General features: G+C 42.0%; 1 protein-coding gene across 4 annotated transcripts in view; it reads right to left on the bottom strand.

Annotated features, from left to right (window-relative positions):
- Positions 1-20855, bottom strand: part of NUP214 (nucleoporin 214) — a 101100-nt gene that overhangs the window by 49844 nt on the left and 30401 nt on the right. For all 4 annotated transcript variants that reach the window (XM_082400693.1, XM_082400694.1, XM_082400691.1 and 1 more), the window contains exons 17-24: positions 19780-19938; positions 16852-16955; positions 13930-14112; positions 13113-13198; positions 12924-13007; positions 6870-7130; positions 5949-6110; positions 3976-4075 (exon numbers count right to left, since the gene is read on the bottom strand). In XM_082400693.1, the coding sequence (XP_082256819.1) occupies positions 3976-4075; positions 5949-6110; positions 6870-7130; positions 12924-13007; positions 13113-13198; positions 13930-14112; positions 16852-16955; positions 19780-19938 (1139 nt within the window). The remainder of the gene's footprint in view (positions 1-3975; positions 4076-5948; positions 6111-6869; positions 7131-12923; positions 13008-13112; positions 13199-13929; positions 14113-16851; positions 16956-19779; positions 19939-20855) is intronic.

The following is a 20855-nucleotide window of genomic DNA, read 5'->3' as shown; positions in this document are numbered from 1 at the left end:
CTATCCGGTGTGCTTCGGAAAAAAACCCAACCAACCAAAAATCCCACCGTATTTCTAACCTCATTCGGCCCTGCTTTCTTCATCCTCCATTTCCTGCCAGGTCTCTAGATATACTGGCCTTCTTTCACCTTCACCTCAAACATGCTCTGTCCTTTCCCAGGTCTGGGCTTTTACACATCCTGCACCCTCTGTTTATAACAATCTTCTCTCTTGGGCTTCCCTGGTGGTGCAGTGGTTGAGAATCTGCCTGCCAATGCAGGGGACACGGGTTCGAGCCCTGGTCTGGGAAGATCCCACATGCCGCGGAGCGACTAGGCCCGTGAGCCACAGCTACTGAGCCTGCGCGTCTGGAGCCTGTGCTCCGCAACAAGAGAGGCCGCGATAGTGAGGCCTGCGCACCGCGATGAAGAGTGGACCCCGCTCACCGCAACTGGAGAAAGCCCTCGCACAGAAGCGAAGACCCAACACAGCCAAAAATAAAATATTAAAAAAAAAAATAAAAAAAATAAAAAAAATAAAAAACAATCTTCTCTCCATTCTGCCTGGCAGCTTCTGGTCACTGCTCAACTTTCAGCTAAAACACCTTTTCCTTCCCAACCTCCTCATCAGCCCCAGATTCAACCAGATGGCCTCACTGTGTGCCTTCTTAGCACCTTGTACGTCTCCTTCATCCAACTCATGATACTGCAGTTAGAGAACTGTCGATGTAATGGGTCATTTAGTGGCTGTCTTCTTGCTAAGATCTAAGTGCCATGAAAGCGGGGACCTGGTATGTCTTACTCACTATTGGATCCCAAACACCCAGGGTGTTATCATGCTCATGGCAGACACCCCTTAGGAACCTGCTGAATCAAGTGACTGAGCACTGGAGAGGAGTTTAGATAGCCATGGGTTTGCTCCAGATAAACCCTCTTCCTGAAAACAGGAGATGAATATAAGGGATGAGGCCAATGAACATAAGATATACCAACGACAGAAATGTGTAAGCTCATCTTTTTTGTTTGTTTGCTTTTGTTTTAAAGTTTTTATTGGAGTATAGTTGATTTACAATGTTGTGTTAGTTTCAGGCATAGAGCAAAGTGAATCGGTTATACATACACATATATCCACTCCTCTTTTTTTTTTAGATTCTTTTCCCATATAGGCCATTACAGAGTATTGAGTAGAGTTCCCTGTGCTATACAGCAGGTTCTTATTAGTTATCTATTTCATACATAGTAGTGTGTATATGTCAGTCCTAGTCTCCCAATTTATCGCTCCCCCCCTTATCCCCTGGTAACCATAAGTTTGTTTTCTACCTCCATGACTCTATTTCTGTCTTGTTAAGTTCATTTGTACCCTTTTTTTTTTTTAGATTCCACATATAAGTGATATCATATGATATTTGCCTTTCTGTGTCTGACTTACTTCACTCAGTATGACAATCTCTAGGTTCATTCACGCTGCTGCAAATGGCATTATTTTGTTCTTTTTTATGGCTGAGTAATAACCCATTGTATATATGTACCACATCTTCTTTATCCATTCCTCTGTCGATGGACATTTAGGCTGCTTCCATATCTTGGCTATTGTAAATAGTGCTTCAATGAACACTGGGGTGCATGTATCTTTTTGAATTATGGTTTTCTCCAGGTATATGCCCAGTAGTGGGATTGCTGGGTCATATGGTAGTTCTGTTTTTAGTTTTTTAAGGAGCCTCCATACTGTTCTCCATAGTGGCTGTAACCAATTTACATTCCCACTCACAGTGTAGGAGAGTTTCCTTTTCTGCACACCCTCTCCAGCATTTATTGTTTGTAGATTTTTTGATGATGGCCATTCTGACCGTGTGAGGTGATACCTCACTGTAGTTCTGATTTGCAAGAAATGTGTAAGCTCATCTTATAATAAATCTCTTTAAGATATTACTCAGAAAAAGTTAAATGCAAAATTAAATATTTAAAATACACTTACCAAACTACTGTTTAAGAGAATCTGAAAGTAATTTTATAATGAATGTAATTCCCTCTCAAGCTTGCTTCTTGGGGGAGGCGGTAAATACCAATTTCCACTTGTCAGTTATGCTTAGATCCACCTATTATTCAACAAGTGGTTATTAAAAAGGAACTGCATTCCAGGCAGCACGCTGGGCTTACAGGTTAAATAACTGCACCAGAGTCCAATTCTGTGGGGAAAGGAAGAGAGTTTCTTCGATTCCTTTTTAACTTTTGTGTCTATTTTTCTTAAGTCAGAAAAAAGGGCAAATTCAGCATTGCTCCTTTAACAAAGCCCTTATCAATGATTAACTCAGATGAACCTTGGAGGGAAACAAAGCCTGAGACAAGATAAAGGAAATCACCAATAGGTGCTTCTCACACATGGTTAACAGCTAAAATATCTGAGAAATATCAGACCATATTTCTTTCACTGTTAAGCTGGATTTTCCTGTCTTATGTAATATTCTGCCTTGCAGTGGCTTTTCTTTGCCTACCCTACACTAGGAATCTGGCTATAATTCCCAAACTCTAATGCATAGTTCTTTCCCTTGAGAAGTTCACAACGACCACAAATGCCATCTTGGTCTAAATAGCATACCAAAGCTTCAAGGTCACTACAAGATAGGAAAGCGAGTAGGCTTGTTTTTGGCTGTTAGTATGGCCCTGAGATAACTGAGAAATTCCTGGCAGTGTTGATAAATGGACCAATGTGGAAAAAAGAGGCCAGTGGACTAGTGTAGCAGGGCCACTCGATAAAGCCAAAACAGAACAGTGAGCTGACCTGGGGGCAGGGGAGTAGGAGAGAGCTCATGCAAACCGGAAAAACACAGGGTCTGTGGCTGTTCTTCTCACCGCTGGACTAGTAATGGGCACCAGACTCCAATTGCCTGAATGACACTGGTCCTCACGATCCCTACGTTCACACTGAGGAAACGGCCCTCAACTCTTCCCTCTTCAGCCACACTGAAGAGTTCCTGGCTACAAAATACGCAGAGCAACAGGGCACACGCATATTCTATGAATCGTGCTGCCCAGAACAGTGACACGGAGTCAATGACTTGAATTCTAAACACAGATTCAGACTTAAGAAAAGTCAGCTCTGGGGCTTCCCTGGTGGCACAGTGGTTGACAATCTGTCTGCCAATGCAGGGGACACGGGTTCGAGCCCTGGTCTGGGAAGATCCTACATGCTGCGGAGCGACTGGGCCCGTGAGCCACAACTACTGAGCCTGTGCGTCTGGAGCCTGTGCTCCGCAACAAGAGAGGCCGCGACAGTGAGAGGCCCGCGCACCGCGATGAAGAGCGGCCCCCGCTTGCCGCAACTGGAGAAAGCCCTCGTGCAGAGACGAAGACCCAACACAGCCAAAAATAAATAAATTAATTAATTAAAAAAAAAAAAAGAAAAGTCAGCTCTGGCAGCAATGATCTGGCCCTCAGATACGGCATGAAGACAAGCTAGAAGTCTCCAAACAGAGCTGGTGCCTTTTAAAAGATTGTTTTTTCATACAAAAGGTATGAGAAACTTGAAAGAACAGGAATGCCCGGAGAGAGGAAGGAAGGGAGGAGAGACCGTCAGTCTCAAGATCATCACGGGGTTTTCAGAATCAACAGTCTGCATTAGAGTCGAGGTGCCAACTCAGGAGCCCCAAGAGTATTAAAAAACAAAAAAAATCAAAAATCAAACCCTATACCTTACCTGACTTAATAACCGTAATGTGTATCCTACGTAGACTTACACATGGCAAACAGCATACTGAGTTTATATCACCAAGACTTTGAAGGTTTATGAGGCAACTGTTACTGCCGGTTGAAGAGGACAATCTCCTGAGAACCCAACTGTGTACCCAAGATTAGCTGTCCACTCCACCCCTCTTATAACCTAAAGTTCTGCAGGAAAAGTAGTCACACTCTGACAATGGCAATGCTGCTCCCTGCAGGCAGTTCACCGCTATTACAGAATAATTCACGGGCTTCAACACACTGAAAAGTAGTAACATACCCGATCGCTGCAGAGGGGGCTGTAGGATTATTCTTCAATTCCTGCACATTTACCACTTGAGGGACATTCTTCAAAGTTGATTCGGTCAAAGTACTGACAGCTATTTAAATAGAGAAGAGAAAGGCACATTAATTGCAGTAAAGGATCAAAAATTCTAGCCAGGTATAAAGAATAACTGGGACACAAACTTAAGCAGAATGCAAACTTATTATATAAAGGAAATTTAGGTTGTTCTGCAGCACTGTGTTCAGTGGAGCACCTGGCCTACTCCATTCACAAAAATTATTTGGTGAAGCTTTGCGCAATTTAATCAAATGTACTAGTTTAGAAAAAAGGAATTCCCTGGCCAGCTTTTATACAGCAGAGCTGAGATACCTGCCATATTGTTGGCTCGCCCTGGAAAAGGGCAGAAAGAGCTAGAGGATTAGCAGTGTTCAGACTAAGGGCTTCTGCCATCCATCGTGCATTTTCATTCAACCGTTCTTTCGCATGAGCTTATTATTGTCGGACTCAGGTGCTGGGAATACAGAAAAATGTCTAAAACATAGTTCCTTGTCTAAAGAAGCTCATGCCTTAGTGAGACAGACACGATGAATAAAATGTGAAAAATGAGGCCAAAAGGCCTGAATTAAGGAATGGCAACAGGGACTGACTTGACATCTACTTATCTATCTTAGGCTTGTCAGCTTTCATGTCTCCTTTTTTGTGTCTTATAATTTAAAGCTGTAGCCCAAGACTTAATGATATTTCATAATTAACTTTTAAGAAGGCCTAAGCAAAGCTCTTAGATCTCTTCCAACTCAATCAGCTTGATTTTGGGCCTGTTCAGCACAATGCTAAGATTCTGCTTGGTCCAACCAATATTTAAAACATCAAAGGTTTCTTATTTTTTCAGACGGCTCAAAAGTGCCTTAAAAAGTTATCCGGTTTTTGCTCTTTCATATCTATTTTAGACGGCTTAATAAGGGTTTTAATATTTGAACTTTTCCTAGAAATCTTTTATTATTATATAATGGTAATTCTTTTTTGTCTAAATAAAACCATCATGTCTTTTTAGTCTTTTAAAATTTTAGTCTAAATTGCTATGTGTTCTAAGCAGTTATAGAACTAAAAAATAATTTTATTCAGCTAAAACAAAAATATTTGATTTATAGCCGAGTTTCTCAACCTTGGCACTATTGACATTTTGGGGCTGGATAATCCTTTGTTGTGGGGTTGTCTTGTGCATTTAGGATTTTTTTTGCAGCACTCCTGGCCTCTACCCACTAAATGCCAGCAACACTGCCAACTGTTGGAGGGGAGATGGGCGGGGCAAAATAGCCTCTGGATGAGAACCACTGGCTTGTAAAAATTGATAGCCAGTGATAACTGAGGTCCCGAGGCGAACTACCTATAAATCTTAATGTAGAAAATTCCGGATAGCCACAAACCACTGACAAAATGAAAAGCTGATTAGCTCCTTAGAGTTTTCATCTGTCAAGTTTCCATCTTAAATTTGCAGTCTTAAGAAAAAGCTGTACTACGATACAAAGAACACAGGGTTGGAGTCTGGGTTTTGTTACGTATTGGTCAGGTGTCCTTCACCTCTCCAAACCTTACATCACTCAAAAGCAAAATGGGCACACTTATACCCACCTCAGAGGGTGGCTGGGATCCTTAAGATATCATCAGACAACTCTAATGTTATTAGGTGATCTAACTGCGAAGATTAATTTCGGGCTTAAAGCAGACATTATTCAAAAGTAGGGATTAACAACTCCATCAAAAAACCCCACTGATCTCCCACTTAACTGAATGTTGCAGATAATACCGCCCCTTAAAAGGAAAGAACTCTCTCCCCCAAAAGGTGAGAAACCTATCACATCAGCCTTCTCTTCTGAAGGGCAGCAAAGAGAGCCCGCCGTTTCCTGGCACCTGTGTCCTGGCCTGGGGCTCAGACAGCTCACCATCAGCCCCTGCACAGATGTTTTTACCTGGCGCCTGACTGGCCATCTGCCGTCTCAGGGCTGCCGCAGCGGCCGCCTGGGGAGCAGAGATGGGGTGGGAAGGGCCAGGAGCGCCATGCTTCACGGTTTTTGTTGCAAGCATTGTGCTATCAGCCCCTTGGGGAATAATTTTGCTAGCAGGTGTAGACACTGAGGAAAAAAGATAAATTAAGTGAGAGAGTGGGTCAGAGAAGAAGAAAACACAAAAATTAAAATGGTAAATTCTCCATGTGTGGTTGCAGGGAAAATGTTAAGATTAAAAATCCTTAAGCACTAACACAGAAAAGTACTGGCAAACTGACAGGCTGGCACCTTTATCTTTCAAAGATGCTGCAGGCAATTTGCCTGCCCACTTCTATTAGTGAAAATACTTCACATGATCATTTCCTCTGACACTGAGCAAGGTATAACTTTTGTGCCAAAACAGAGCAATGTCCTGCTCTCCTCTCATAAAATCTCTCCATTCTGGTACCTCATGCCCGGCTTTGTCCTCTTAGAAGTCACTGCAATACAAAGTCCTGATGCTCTGAACTGAAGGTGTGACAGCCCAACACAGGTCCCATCAGCGAGCCAACACAGACAATGAGCTTTCTGGCTGCTGAGCTCTGAGGCACAACATGGCTACAGTGGAGGAGCTGAAATGAGGTGGGACGTGAAAGGCACAAGCTGTGCTCCACAGGAAAGCAGTAACTGTGAACCTTGCAGGGTCTCCTCTTCCTCAGGTCCTACCAACCACTTTCAAGGGGAACACACCTCTTGAATCTGTCCTGTAATTCCTAGAATATTAATAGAAATGGGCTGGAACCCATAAGTTATGGGTGTGATAATATAAAACCCAGTTACAGTTCCTTCAGGAGTCAGAGATCTCTTAGGGAAAAAAGATCATTTCCTGTCTCATTGTTTACTTACCTGCCGTTCCCATCACACCTGGCGAACCATGAATCAGGTGAGATTTAGCAAAAGGAGTCGCCTGGGGCAAAAGACTGGGCTGGACGGAAGGCGTTCGAACCACGGGAGCATGCCGGGGAACCTGGACCGCTGCGTCGTCGTCCTTACAGGGTGCCCGTGTGTCTTCACCTTCCAGGGACTGGGAAATGGATGACGTTGAGCTGACTTCGTCCAAGTCTTCATAATACCTCTGACACAGGAAAGCTGACCGAGACAGGCTGGCTACAAAGCCCAAAACAAAACACAACTTAGACAATTCAAGTCCAAAAGCTATGTAATTTTCACGGCCGCTAGAGAAATAGCCAATTTATAAATCGACTTAATTATTACTTATTTTAAGTGGAAGCAGCTGCTGCTGAATGCGAACAAAGATACTTTTTGCTCAAACGGGCTTTGCAAAACCCAGCTGTGTAGGACAAGAACATTTTGACTGTTAAACAAAAAAAATGTGAGGTGAGAGACGGGATGCATGCTGGTGTAAAAGCAGGAAGTTCACAGGCAATAACACCGTCTCAGAAAAGCAACAGACAAGCTTCCAGAGCAGAGTAAACAGTCCCAGTGCTGCCACTGCTTTCCGACAATAAACTTCTGAGAACAGGCCTAACGCAAACTGGAAAAGACATCATGTCCTCAATGCTGAGGGTCTCAAACACTGCCACGTAAATCTAATCATTCTTTTGAATCAATTAGGTTAAAAAAAAAATCACTGAAATCAATCTTCACCTTCCCTGTTTTTTTCCTTCCATAAACTATGGGGTAATATGCCATGTTACTTTCTACCGTGAATTTCAGAAGTCATGTTACTGTCTGTATACTGGAAAAAAACAAAACCAAACAGAAAACAGCCCTCTCTCCTCCTCAAGTTATGTAAAAGTATTGCTAATATTTACTGACTTATTTGCCCTATAGGCACGTCACTCCGCAAGATTTTATTCGTCATAATGGAACCGGAACATAGACAAATGCAAGTGAAAGCCGACGCTGCGCGCTAGCACTGCTGCTAGGCTGCACTGTCAATTCGGTAGCCACCAGCCACGCGTGCCTATTTAGGTGAAAAGTAATGTAAAGTAAATAAATGAAAATCTGGAATCCTAAGTTGCACCAGCCCCCTTTGAAGTGCTCAATAGCCGCAGCTTAACTGCTCTCCTGGAGAGCACAGATCCAGAACATCGTCACCACTGCAGGAAGTCCTACGGGACAGCACTGTACCAAAGTGTTTTGATGCAGGTCAATGTGCAGCAGGGTCACTTAGCAAGTCCCTCCATAACCACCAGCACCACCAGTAAAACTGCAGTTAACATTTATTGAGAACTTACCTGGTACCAGGTACTGCTCAAAGCATCTAAATTAGAAATTCCTGTTATCTGACTTTATGGTTAATGCCTAGAAAGGCTGAGTAATTTGCCCAAGGTCACGAAGTTGGTAAGTGGTAGAGCCGGAATTCAAACCTGGCGTGTATCCGACTTGAAAGACCATGTTCTGAACAATACTCTGTTATATATAAAATACCCTGTGCTAGGTAGAATTTTGACCCCACGACCCCTGCCCCCAGCGCCACACCCATGGTTATGTTCTGTTAGATGGTTATATTACATGGCCAAAGGGATTTTGCAGACACGATTAAGGTTACTCATCAGTTGACCTTAAAACAGAAAGGTTAGCCTGGATTTTCCAGGTGGGCCCAGTGTAAAATCTCAAGAGCCCTTAAAGGTAGAGAAAAGAAGCACAAGAGGAAGCAGAGAGAGGTGGCAGAAGTGGGGACACAGAAGCATTCAATGTGCTGTTGCTGGACTGCAGATGAACAGGGCCGGGGGCACAAGCAAAGCAAACGAGGACCTCAGTCTTAGAGTTGCAAGGAACCTAATTCTGCCAACAACTCCAATAACTCAGAGGCAGGATCTTCCCCAGAGCCTTTAGATGAGAGCTCAGACCAGCCAGCACTGACTTCAGCCTGTGAGCCCCGAGCAGAGGACCCAGCAGGGCCATGCTGCGCCTGGACTTCTGACACACACAACCGGGAGATTATAAACAGGTGGTGTTATAAGCCACTACATCTGTGATAATTTGTTACACGGCATCCACAGAAGACTAATATAAACCCCACACTCTCTTAGGGCCACACTGCTCTCACTAATTTCTCTAAAATCCCACTTCCTGAGAGTTAATAGCAACAAGAGATGACTCAGACTCATCACCTTCAGGAACTGGATAGAAAACAGAAATAACTTTAACTCCCAAGGTCTGACACCACCTGGGGGTTCTCTCAGTTTCCTTCCTTCATCTTTCTGATGCCATTCATTGGATTTGGGTGGAGGGACACCCATCAATTGAAAAATGCAATGGCCATGCTCACTTGCAGAGGCCTGGCCTGCTCAACTGTCCCAATGATGCTGCCTCCGCAGCTGACACATGCTGCTTCCTGCTGTGATCAAGGATGCAGCTACCTTCCTGGCACTAGAAAGGGGGCCCCACTGAAACCTAAAGAATCTTACTCTGCTTAAATTCTAGCTCAGATCAGGACAGGCAGAAAGCCACATTAACAGGAAGGAGAAGGGGTAGAAATCATGATCATCTCAGTAGACGCAGCAAACCTCACATCTTGTAAGGAACTACAGAAAGTGTTCCCTTTGAGATCAAGGCAAGGATGCCTACTCGCCCCTTTTATTGGACTCTGCATTGGAGGGTCTAGCTAGTGAAATAAGGTAAGAAAATTAAATAAAAAGCAGAAACAAAAGTGTTCATATCCATGGAAGATATAATTGTTTCCACAGAAAGTCCAAGAAATAGCTACAGACATATTATTTGAAATGAGTTAGCCAAGATGCTAGATTCAGTCAACATACCAAAAAATCTAGCACATTTCTATATACTATATCTAACATAAAATAAAGCATAAAGTGAAATTTAAGGAAAAAACCCCCCTCATTATAAAAGCATCAAAAATATCAAACTTAGGAATAAATCTAACAAAAGATGTGCATGTCCTCCATGCAGAAAAATTAAAGACCCAAATAAACATACGCCATGTCTAGGAAATGAAAGATCAACACTGTACAAATGTCAATTCTTTTAAGTCAATTCAGAGATTCAATACAATCCCAATCAAAATCTCAACTCTTTGAGGGCTGATGGTGGTAGAACTTAATAAGACAATTATAATATTAATATGGAAATGGAAAGCACCAAGAAGAGCCAAAACATTCTAGATCATGGGTCAGCAAACTACAACCATGAGCTAGCTGCTTGCTTTTATAAATAAAATTTTACTGAAGCATAGGCATGCCCATCTGTTTACATACAGTCTGTGGCTGCTTTCCCATTACAAGGGCAGAGTTCACTAGGTACCATAGAAACTACATATTTACTACATATTTACTATCCAGCTCTTTAAGAAACAGTTTGCCAACCCCTACTCTAGACTGTAGAACTTTCTGCGATGATGAAATGTTCTATGTCTGCATTTCCCATTACAGTAGCCACTAGTCACATGTACCTAGTGAGCACTTGAAATGTGGCTGCTGGGATTAACTGAATTTTTTACTTTATTTAATTTTTATTAATTTAAATTTGAACAGGCTACCATATTGAACAGCACAGCTTTAGGATCTAGAAAAAAAAAACAGTATCGAGACTTATTTTAGCACCAGTTAATTGAGGCAGTGCGGTGGCAGTGGTTTCTCATCAGTGTACAGACCATCAGACCTACGAGTATAAGGAAAACCGATTTACAACAAAGGTGGCCACTAAGCAGGGAGGAAGAATCTTCACTGAACAGTGCTGGGACAATCAGATATCTAAATACAAAAAAATGACATGAGAGCGATACTTTGTATCATACACAAAAACCAATTCCAGATAGTATAAACGAAATATGGTCTACCCATACAATGGAATACCATTCAGCAAAAAAAGGAATGAACTACTAATACATGATACACATCATGGGTGAACCTCAAAGTTATACTAAGGGAAAGAAGCCAAAGCAAAAGACTACATATGATTCCATTTATACGCAGTTTCTAAAAAAAGGCAGTTCCACAGAGAAAGAAAACAGATCAGTGGTTGCTGGGAGCAGAATAGGAACTGATTACAAACAGCATGAGGCAACTTCTTAAGTGATGGAAATGTTTTAAAACTGGAATGTGGTGATGGTTATACAATTCTGTAAATTTACCAAAAATAGTCAAACTATATACACTTACAACAGGTGAATTTTATGATATGCAAATTATACCTCAATAAAGTTGTTTTAAAAAAATCAATTCCAGGTAGATAGCAGACCTAATTTGAAAGGCAAAGCATTAACATTTCTAGACAATAATAAAGGTGCATACATACTCTTGTTACCTAGAGGTAGAGAAAGATTTCAACAGAACAGGAACTGACCATAAAAGAAAGGGCTGAAAAATCTGTTTTAAAATTAAGAACTTCTCTTTGCCAAAAGATACTAAGAGGCTAAAAAGGCAACAAAGTGAATAACTACAAACTCACATAACCAACAAAAGGCTGGTATCAAGAACTGATAAAAACTTTTACAAATCAGCAGGACAGATTATCCAATAGACAGATGAGCAAAGGATTTAATCAGGCACTTCACAAAAGAAGATACCCAAATGGTAATTAAACATATAAAAAGGTGACACCAGCAGAGTTAAAAGAAAAAAGATTGATAACATCAGGCTTGGCAAGGCTGTGGAACAGCTGGAATATTCATACACTGATGGCCAAGTGTGACTCGGTACAACCACTCTGGAGAACTGCACGCACAATCTGAAGCTGAGCACAGGGACAGAGTACGAGACACAATTCCACTCGGAGCCACATGACCACATAAAAGACATACACGTGTACCCCAAGGGACAAGCACAAGAATGTTCAGAGCAATATTCTACTATGTTACAGCTAAAAACTGCAAACAGTGAATGTCCACCAAAAGGAGAATGGATAAACAAATGCAGTATATTCATACACCAAAACAACAAAAACAAACAGCTACATGCAGCAACATGGATGACTCTTAGAAACCTGGTGTGGAGTAAGAGAAACCCATCCAGAGAATAAATAAATGGCCTTCCGCAGTATCCAAAGCCCAAAAAACAGGCAAAACCAAATTACAGTGTTTGGGGAGGCAAGCTTAAGTAGTAAAACTGTCAAAAAGGAAAAATAAAGGAGACTAAAGAGAACAGCAGCTTAATGCAATGTACAATCCTGGGCTGGATCCTGATTTTCCAAAAAGCTTGGCTACGCGTGCTGAAACTACCACAGCCCGCGCCTAGAGCCCGTGCTCCGCAACAGGAGAAGCCACCGCAATGAGAAGCCCGCGCACCGCAATGAAGAGTAGCCCCGGCTCGTCACAACTAGAGAAAGCCCATGCACAGCAACGAAGACCCAATGCAGCCAAAAAAAAAAAAAATTTCAACTCAAAACATAATTTCAAAGAAAAAAGCAGTTACAGGCACTAGAGCAAAGCAGGGTTATGCCTAAAGTTGCATCTAACAAATAGTTTTTTAAAAGAAAATTCAGGTAATTATATAGATAATTTCATGACAAAATATTTTTTATCGGGTATATGGCTTCTTTTCAGCAAGTGTTTTTAGCCATCATTCCCTAATCTGTCGTTTTTTTTTTTCTTCTTAGAACGTCTTTTTTTCAAATGTAGCCTTACTCAAAACCCCATACCAATCAGAAAAGTAAAGCTTCTCTAGCTAAAGCAGAGGCTAGGACCCCTGGAGTCAGCTCAGCTTCCCCCAAAACCCTTGGGAGTCACTGCCACAGAACCTAAGGACTGTGGAAAACACAGTGTAAAAGCCAGAATAACTACCTTGAACTGCTTCATTGACCATGTATAAGCTGCTTCTTACCCCAATATTCAAATGGATGACAGATTCTGGGGACATTTTCTCTATCTCCCATTAAGAACCAAAGAAAAACACACACACACACACACACCCCATCCTACTCCCACACCATGTACTATATGGTTTATCCTAAAAATTCAGGACCAGTTTCCTCTACCTGGAGCAGTAGATCTCACCGGTGGGGTCTTCCTCTTGGCCAAGAAGTTTCTCAGCTGTGCCTGTTTCACGGGGGACAGTTTAGCTGCAAGAAATTCATGAACCCATAAATGCATAAGACTCGGTTTTTAAGATGTCAGTAGATGAAAGAGAACAAAGAGAGTTTAAAGACTGGGAAGAACTCATTTACCTGGGACTTTGGGCAAGGGTTTGGTTTGAGAGTCTATGGTTGTTTTCAACAAAGCATTGCGCAGGCTTTCGAGGTCACTGTCAAAACTGAAATAGGATAGTGTTACATATGAACCAACTACGACCTGAGAAATCAGGGGGATGGTGGTGGTACATTATCCTCCTAAATCTAAAGGCAAGATATGAGAGCATCCCAATACAGAAATGGAAAATCTGACCAATCAAGGAAATTAATCCAAGAGGAAAGAGATCACAGTCTCAATATTATATCCCAACCCCAGAGCAAACACACCACCAACGGGGCTCCAGCAGGAAGGGCAATTAAAATCTACACATTCGGCCTAAAGGCAGAAATACAAGACCACCTTGGTAACTTCAGGGGTAAACTGTCTAACTGCAGGGTCTGAAATCTCCACACTCTTGCAAAATGATAAATCTGAGCTTCAAGACAAATTGGTCAACCTAACCCTGACAGTTAATTTTCAATTAAACAATAATACTGTGACTACAGTGTCTGTTATCATCTATTGAGCATCTGTTTCATTAGGCACACTACTAGGTGCTTTAAAGACTTAGCTTTAAACTCTCCAGTAATCCCACGAGGCACGTATTGTTAGCCCTACTTTTTGGCAAAGGAACAGAGGATCAGAGAGGGTGAGGAATCTGACCAGGCTCACACAGGTGAAAGACAGCAGAGTCACTTTCAAAGCCACATGTGAACCATTCTAGGACTACTCCACCTAACTGACTATTCATTCGTTCATCCAGCCACATTTACTGAGTGCACGGGGCGTTAACAGGCCCATTCTCCTGCACACCTGTGAGTGCTGCTCTGCGAGGGAACATCCAAGGGAAGGCTCCACTGGGAGGTTTGGTTATAAAGACGGAGCTGCTGGAGACTATCCACCAGGTGATTCAGCCTCTTCCTCTGTTGGTTGATGATTTCCCGGTTGTTGGCAAGGGTGTTAAACAGCGTCTCTCGCTCTGGCACAAGCAGGCGCCTGTTGAGAGCAAGGAGGAAAGAATTAAATGTGAATGGTTCAAGTAAAGGAACTCCCCACTGAATGGAAAAAAAAAGACCACAACTGTTAACAGTGAGAAGACTAAACTGGAGAACCACTAGTGGGAAAGAAACATCAAGAAAGTACTAGAACATAAAAAGGGGGTGAAAGCCTAACGAGGATAAAGTGGAAGGAGGAAAGAGCAGCTTCGGCTGTGCAGGACCGGGCCTGCAGCAGAGGACAGCACAGCCAGACAGAACCTCAGATGGGTTCCAGGGAAGAAATGGGGGACAATTCATCCAGCTGTATATTTAGGATATGCATATTCCTCTGTATGTAAATTATATGAAAGAAAAAGAAAAAGCCCAAGGGTGCAGGGAAATCTAGGGAGTCAGTCAGTCATTTCTTCAGAGTGCTGTCAACACTGAAACAGAGGAACAGCACACGATTTAGCAGCAGGGGGGTCACCCACCCAAAAGAATTACAAGAAGACAGGGACAACTGTCCCTTTCTTTCTGGTGACAAGGTAGTTAGTTCAACATATATTTTTAATAGGCATTTCAATAGGGTACAAGGCAACATCTAGAGAAGGGCCCAAAACAGAGAAGTGCTAGAAAATTGTACAGATTTAAGAATCTGAACTCTACAGAAAGGGAACTTAAAAAAAGCACATTAAGGGACTTCCCTGGCAGTGCAGTAGTTAAGAATCTGCCTGCCATTGCAGGGGACACGGGTTCGAGCCCTGGTCCAGGAAGATCCCACATGCCAGGGAGCAACTAAGCCCACGAGCCACAACTACTGAGCCTGCGTGCCTAGATAGAGCCCGTGCTCCGCAACAAGAGAAGCCACCGCAATGAGAAGCCCGCGCACTGCAACGAAGAGTAGCCCCCACTCACCGCAACTAAAGAAAGCCCAAGTGCAGAGAAAAAAAAAAAAGCACGTTAAGTAGAAAATCCATGGGGTTGTTTAAAGGAGAACAAAGCCTGGCTTCTCTGTTAGCATCATGCACTTTTTATTGTTTATTTTAATTTTTAAATTTTTTTATTATTTTATTTTATGTTATTGGCCGTGCAGCTTGTGGGATCTTAGTTCCCTGACCAGGAATCGAACCAGTGCCCCCTGCAGTGGAAGCACGGAGTCTTAACCACTGGATCGCTAGGGAAGTCCCCATCATGCACTTTTTAAAAAGCCAACTTATTAATTAGCAAAGAGAAATCCAACTGTCAAGCAGAGCAGAACGTTCTCACTGTCGGGTCAAGCCATTCTCTCACATGGGGGGGAACATGAATTCCGAACTGGGGGAGTAAGCTCTGAAATCTCTAAAGGGGCCCAACTGCCCACGGGGACAAGTGCTCCAGGCCACAGAACCTTCCCCCTGCCAGTGTCTGGAGGATCAACGTTCACCTCTGTCTTCCCATACCTATGCTCCTCAGGTCGGGCACAAAGCCTTTCTCCACACTGTAGAATACAATGTATTAAATTCTGTTTACTGAACTTTAAACACCTTCTAGCCCTGCCCCCGACACAACACCCAGGTTGCCCCACTTAAAAGTCTGTGACCGGGGCTTCCCTGGTGGCGCAGTGGTTGAGAATCTGCCTGCCAGTGCAGGGGACACGGGTTCGAGCCCTGGTCTGGGAAGATCCCACATGCCGCGGAGCAGCTGGGCCCGTGAGCCACAACTACTGAGCCTGCATGTCTGGAGCCTGTGCTCCGCAACAAGAGAGGCCGCAATAGTGAGAGGCCCGCGCACCGCGATGAAGAGTGGCCCCCGTTTGCCACAACTAGAGAAAGCCCGCGCACAGAAACGAAGACCCAACACAGCCATAAATTAATTAATTAATTAATTAAAATAAAAAAAAAAAAAGTCTGTGACCTCACAGCTTTGTAAACAAGCGAATAGATCATTTCCTGGTTTGTTTCCTTACAAGGCTAATCACATTAATCAAGTATAGGTGTTTCAGAAATCTAGCATTTTGAGGGCTGACCTGGTTTTCACATTTCTTGTGGGCACCTTACTGCTTTCACAATGTACTGCATTCTATTCCTTCTGGAAAACACGAGGCATAAAACCAAATATCCACGGATGGAAGATTAGGATAGAAGGTTTTCCTCTACCTCTGTTACCACTCCTCTCATCCTTTTAGGTATCCATACTAATCAGGAATGTTTCCTCCAAAGAAAAATTTGGAATATACAGAAAAGTATAAAAGAAACATTCCTCTTAATCTCATCTTGCAGGTATGAGTATTTTGACAGATTTATTTCCAGCCTTTTCTACATTAGACCTCCACAATGAGGTCACCTAGTTTGATTGTATGTCTTACCTTTTTCATATTTTATATTTTATACCTAATAATTAGTTACAGGATTATATATTTTGTATAGTTCATGTAACACAAAACATATTTAACATGATTTTTTTGAGAATATGCGATTCAACGGTTACACAGTATTCTGCATTAAGAAAAAAATGTGACCAGATTTATTAGCCACTCCTCTAACTTTTGGGTAACTAGACTGAATCCAATTTTTCACTCTCATAAATTGTGCTGTAATATAAATTGTTCTATGTAAATTATTGTGAATATTGCTATTATTTCTGTAGAACAAATTTCTAGATGTATAATGACTGGGTCAAAGAGAATGAACCTTTGTAGGGTTTTTTATAAATCCTCCTGAATGATCCTTTAAAAGGGCTACAGCAACTATCTACACAGTGGATGATAGGCCTCGCTCACTTTTGTTTTCTCTTTTGTTCCAGATGCCGATCCCACTCCAAGTCTAGAACATCATTCACATCTTGGACAGCAAATTTCACATACTGATGAAGGCGCCGAATTTCCTACAAGAAAAAAATGAAATGTCAAAATGACTCAGTTGTCCAGTAGCTTGCAGGAAGGTGTATCAAAACAGTTAAAATGACTTTGAAGTCTTTTTATACTGAGAACCATAATGAACAAGGGAAACGTTAACAGGCTTTAATACAATCATTAGAATGTTATAATTCAAATGAAAAACAGCAACTCAACCTTTTAAAGCGTGTGACAGAGAGGTGGTGTGAAGAAAAGGGAAACAGAAAGGGCGTATCGGCCTAGGGCCTCTAGGGAACCAATGTTCTTGCTTAGTTCTCATTTTCAGCTCCTGTAAAGTATCTCCACATGGCCTAGGAATTTTCCACTGCACTCTGTTACTCCGACAGGGCACCCATTTAGCTTTTGCTCTCCCACCCATGAAATTAACTGTAATACAGACAAAATTATTCTACAAAACAGTGCTGAAAATAATTCTGCACCTATCTGTTCATAGAGTAGAACACAGAAGTCATCTCACCAGTGGGGAAAAACTCATTTCTCAAAAACAAAGAATAGTATCAGCACTAGAAACTGAATTTACCATTATTAAAAGTCTTACCTATTAATTTATTTTAGGCCTGCAATAATTTTCTTTAAATATTGGTCCAGTGTTAACCTTCATGGCTATACCATTTGACTCTCAAAAATTAAAAAAATATAGCATTCCATTAATGAAAACGAAGCATTCCATTAAACATGTATACAAATGAAGACAATGTGCTTTACAGTGGAAAACACTCTTTACATCTGTACAAAGATCTTAATGTGTTTAACTGTATTTTCAAAATTATTTTTGGACAAGGGTATGTGTCTTAACTGAAGAAGAAAATGTCATTTAAAGAGAGCCAGGCTGATTCTAGGAAGCAGCAGTAACCTGAGCATCAAATACAAGTTTCAACTCAGTGCTCCAGGACTACACGGAGGCCCTTTACTGTGGACACTTCACATGTGACCACACCTCTGTGCATTAACTAATCTTGTTTCTTCTGAATGCCCTCCCAACTTTGTCTGCCAGGAAAAAAAAACTTTTCTTTTAAGGCCTATCACAAATATTTTTCTGTGGCTCAGCTGCTCCCCCATCTGCAATCCCACAGCAACACACCCCACGTTGTATTTACAAGTCCATCTTTCTGCTGCTACTTATCCAGCTGCAGTGTAGTGCTGAACACCACGGGCTCTGAGCCACACCGCCCAGGCTCCAGGGTCCAGCATTTATTAGTGGTGAGACTTGGGTAGTTCCTGCGTCTCTGACTCCTCATCTTTCTTTTGTATATGGTATGCATTCAATAAATGCTAGCTATTATTATCTACTTAGCACTGTGGAAAAGAGAAAATTATTTCCCTTGAATGGGGAAAGTGGTTCACCCAAAGCTGAATTCTTTTAGTTTGCACACAGAGCAAGGGGTGAAAAGGCACACAGGAAGAAAGAGTAACCAGATTCAATGTGGAGGCCTGTAATTTGATGAGTGGTAAGCAGGTGGTCGGCACTCTCTGCTAAGAGGGTTACCATCCGCAAGAGAAGGACACACCTAGGAATACCTCAAGGGCGGCAGGACACAGCAGGGGTTCCTCAGCCTTTCTGGGAGGCCTCCACTTCTTTCATTTTCCTACTGTCAGTATGCTTACCAGGTGTGGGATGGAAATGACAGCAACAGTAGAGTCTGCAGCCTCAAATCCTGAGGCAGGAGGGGGTTCACCATACTCACAGACCCTCAGGTCCCAGGTGAGGAAGGCCAGTGCTGCCACCCCTGCACCCTTTCCTACCTGATTCTAGGGAAAGGCAAGGTGCTGGGAGATGACCCCTACTAAAGCTGTGATGCAACAATTTTGAATAAATTGAAAGATGGAAACAAAACTCAGATTTAGCTCAAAAAGAATATAGGAATAATTAAGAATGAGAAAAGTAACTTTGCTAATAGTTACAGGAAGGAGCCCCGGCAGGTAGAAGTTTCGATTCTGGTCCCACTCTTACTAGAATCAACATTACCTTGGGCAAGCTCCTTAGCCTATGACATTCCAGTTCCTTATCTGTACAATGGGATCAGTAACTCTCACCTTGCAGAGCAGCAGGGTTTGAAGACTAGAAATAATGTATTAAAAAACACCTCACAGGGCTTCCCTGGTGGCGCAGTGGTTAAGAATCCGCCTGCCAATGCAGGGGACACGGGTTCGAGCCCTGGTCTGGGAAGATCCCACATGCCGTGGAGCAACTAAGCCCATGCGCTACAACTACTGAGCCTGCGCTCTAGAGCCCACGAGCCACGACTACTGAGCCCGTGTGCCACAACTACTGAAACCCGCGCGCCTAGAGCCCATTCTCCGCAACAAGAGAAGCCACCACGATGAGAAGCCTGTGCACCGCAACGAAGAGTAGCCCCTGCTCACTACAACTAGAGAAAGCCCACGCACAGCAACGAAGACCCAACGCAGCCAAAAATAAATAAATAAATAAACAAATATATTTATATTAAAAAAAAAACAAAAAAAAAAACACCTCACAGAGTACTTGGTGCCCAATGAACAGTTGCTAGTTTAATAATTATTATTCCTGATTTGATTTCTAAACATATCTTTTTTAACAGCTACTCTCTACCAATCTTAAGGTTTAATTAAGAATTATGTTTTTGTTTAATCCAAAAAACCTTAAGTGGGAAAGTGCCATTTCCTTTGCGACAGTGAAGGGAGTCTATGCCAAGTGGGTCAACACTCACAGGAAATGAACAACTTTGTACAAGCAGTTGGGCAAGCGTGTACCTCCCAAAGGAGCGCCTGTCTAGGAGTCTGTTCTCAGCAGCTCTGGCGGGGTTCTCCTACCTGGAGCTGAGCCTCACTCCTGGGGTCCAGCGGCCTCTTATAGAGCAAGTGCAGATACCCAGAGTCACGGTTTCTCTCATTTTGTTCTCTGGCTTCTTCAACACCAGCAAAGCCCTCAAGTAAAGTTGTTTTCAGGGTACTTATATCTCCATGAAGAGACTAGAAAAGGTACGAGGATGAATTGATACAAAAGTGGTATTTCCAAGAAATAAACCTTTCTTTCTAGATCAAGGAAGGTGGTATTTCTCAAATATTTAACATGATGAACATATGAATATAGCAAAAAGTGAATTTCACTGCTTGGAAAGAAAGATACTAATGTTCATTTTTTTTCCTTCCTCATTAAAAAAATACATACTCTAATGATCAGAAACTCAGGAAATAAGACAAGTACTGGTAATCCTGCCATCTAAAGATGATCACTGTTAAAACCGTGGAGAACTTTCCTCTTTCTTTTTTTTTTTAATTTTTAAAAATTTTATTGAAGTATAGTTGATTTACAATGTTTCAAGTGTACAGTAAAGTGATTCAGTTATATATACACACACATATATATATATATATATATATATATATATATATATATTCTTTTTCAGATTCTTTTCCATTATGGGTTATTACAAGATATTGAATATAGTTCCCTGTACTATACAGTAGGTCCTTGTTGTCTATCTACTTTACATATAGTAGTATCTATTAATCCCAAATTCCCAACTTATCCCTTCCCCACCCTTGAGAACCTTCCTCTTTCCAAGTGTGTTATTTAAGACCAGAGCTCTGGAGTCAGGCAGTCTGAACTGGGATCCTGGCTCTATAACTCAGTAACTGGGTGGCTTTGGGCAAATTACTTCATCTCTCTAAGCCTTGGTTTCCTGTTCTTGCAAAACAAAAAGAATAATAGTGCCTACCACACAGAAAAGCTGTGAGGATTCAATGAGATAATATAGATATGCCTGGCACATAGTAAGTAGTAATAATTGTAACACAGTAAATAAACAGTTAACAACAAATATTTGTTATTTTTATACTGTATATGCTCTTAAGTATCCTGCTTTTACCTTAAACTTAACCCTTTA

The sequence above is a fragment of the Balaenoptera borealis genome (assembly GCF_965194805.1).
Source record: "Balaenoptera borealis genome assembly, chromosome: 8".
Taxonomy (NCBI): domain Eukaryota; kingdom Metazoa; phylum Chordata; class Mammalia; order Artiodactyla; family Balaenopteridae; genus Balaenoptera; species Balaenoptera borealis.
Note: the sequence above shows the minus strand (reverse complement) of the source record. Positions and strands in the feature narration are given on the sequence as shown.